General features: G+C 39.5%; 1 protein-coding gene across 1 annotated transcript; it reads right to left on the reverse strand.

Annotated features, from left to right (window-relative positions):
* Positions 1-269: 269 nt before the first annotated feature.
* On the reverse strand, positions 270-770 carry LOC122750943 (E3 ubiquitin-protein ligase RNF138-like). The gene has a single exon (XM_043997826.1). It carries the CDS (start codon positions 768-770, stop codon positions 270-272), a length of 501 nt encoding a protein of 166 aa, XP_043853761.1.
* Positions 771-1,597: the final 827 nt, after the last annotated feature.

A 1,597-nucleotide genomic window follows, 5' to 3' on the forward strand; every position in this document is an offset into this window, starting at 1 on the left:
CCATGCTTCTTTTCTTTGGCATCAGGAAGGAAGAAGGGGTTGCTTGGTGCTCTGACTTGCTCTCTTTCCTGAGGACTCCATTGGAGAAGGGAGCTAGAAATGCACTCTCCCTTTAATAGATAGATAAATGTATGCCTTTCCCTTTCTCTTTACCAAATTCTTATTCTCCTTAATAAATGCTTAAAAACCTAATAACTCTTGCTAAAGCTTATAGTTTATTGGCGACCACTCATTAGATATTTTAGACAATATAGCTAGAATTTTAGCCCTTAACAGATGGCGACCACAAAGGGACACTTAAATGTGGGATGCCCAGTAGAACTTGGATCTCCTTGATAGGTCTCTGTGTTATCAGACGTAGATGTCTCGCTCCTGTTACTATTCCCTACTGAATTTTGAGAGATCTGAAAGTTTGGAATGATGGAAGACACACCATACTCATCCTGATACTTCTTACAAGATTCGTAATGATGTCTCATGTGATAAAATTTGATCTGTTTTGCACAGCATCTGCAGCTACCAGAGAATTTCTTCATGACATTTTCAATATCTAAGGCCCGTTCAGGACATGCTTGCTCTCGTCTAGTCACATTTCCATGACATAGGGGACAGTGTATTCCACTTTCTCTCATAGCAGTCAGGAAACACTTTCTACAAAAAATGTGCTGACAGGCCACAATCCACACCAGGGTCTTGAACACTTCCTGACAGACTGGGCAGTAGAAGTCGTCTTCAGTGTAGGACATGGTGGTGGAGAGCGTCTCAGCCATGATGCGGGGCTGGCGGGAGACAGCAATGGCGGCGGCCCAGGTCCTAGCTCCCTGAAACAGTGCAAGATGGTTTTGATTTCAAAATACAATGTTAATTCTAGGAGTATTGTGCTCCCATATTTTGAGTTGTTTGTTTTTGTTATTTTTTTTCTCTCAACTGATTATTTGATCAAACTCTATAGAGCATTTCCCTGCCAAAGTTTTCTTTTTTCAAAAAAAAAAAGTTTTCTTTGAGATTGTGTTGTGATTTAACTTGTATTTAAACATGTTCTGATTTTTCACAAAACTAATTGTATACTGAGTGAACAAAAAGGGGTATTATTTGAAATTGTTGCATAATTGTATATTATATCCTGAGTCAAGGTACATTCACATTTTTTGCGATCATTTATTATCCTCAATTTTTAAATGAGACTTGGATTATGGGAATTTATCATTTAAGACATTAATTTCCTTTATTCTGAGTTATCAGATGCCAGTTGGCCAAGATGCCATCCAATCACAAGAGGAATACATGCAAGACCAGACATTGAATTGTCACATGATGGGAGGCATGCATGAAGTCAAGGTACGGCTGAGGGAACGGCTTTTGGCAAACGTTGAGGTTGGTTTCTCTTGGTTTAATTGTTTCTCCCCACAATATTGCACAGATGGCTGGAAGTTTTGATCCCACCCATCTCATTCTACACCTGGCTTCTATGCCGAGGGAACAGCTTTTGAAAAATGTTGAGGCTGGATTCTCTTGGTTTAAGTTTTTATTTTCTTTTTCCCCACAATACTGTACAGATGGCTGGAAGTTTTGATCCCACCCATCTCATTCTTCACCT

This window comes from Dromiciops gliroides, chromosome 1, assembly GCF_019393635.1.
Source record: "Dromiciops gliroides isolate mDroGli1 chromosome 1, mDroGli1.pri, whole genome shotgun sequence".
NCBI classification, from domain to species: Eukaryota; Metazoa; Chordata; class Mammalia; order Microbiotheria; family Microbiotheriidae; genus Dromiciops; species Dromiciops gliroides.

Bases quoted from the DNA above. Each gene is read 5' to 3' on its own strand.
- LOC122750943 (XM_043997826.1), bottom strand. From the start codon at position 770: ATGGCTGAGACGCTCTCCACCACCATGTCCTACACTGAAGACGACTTC.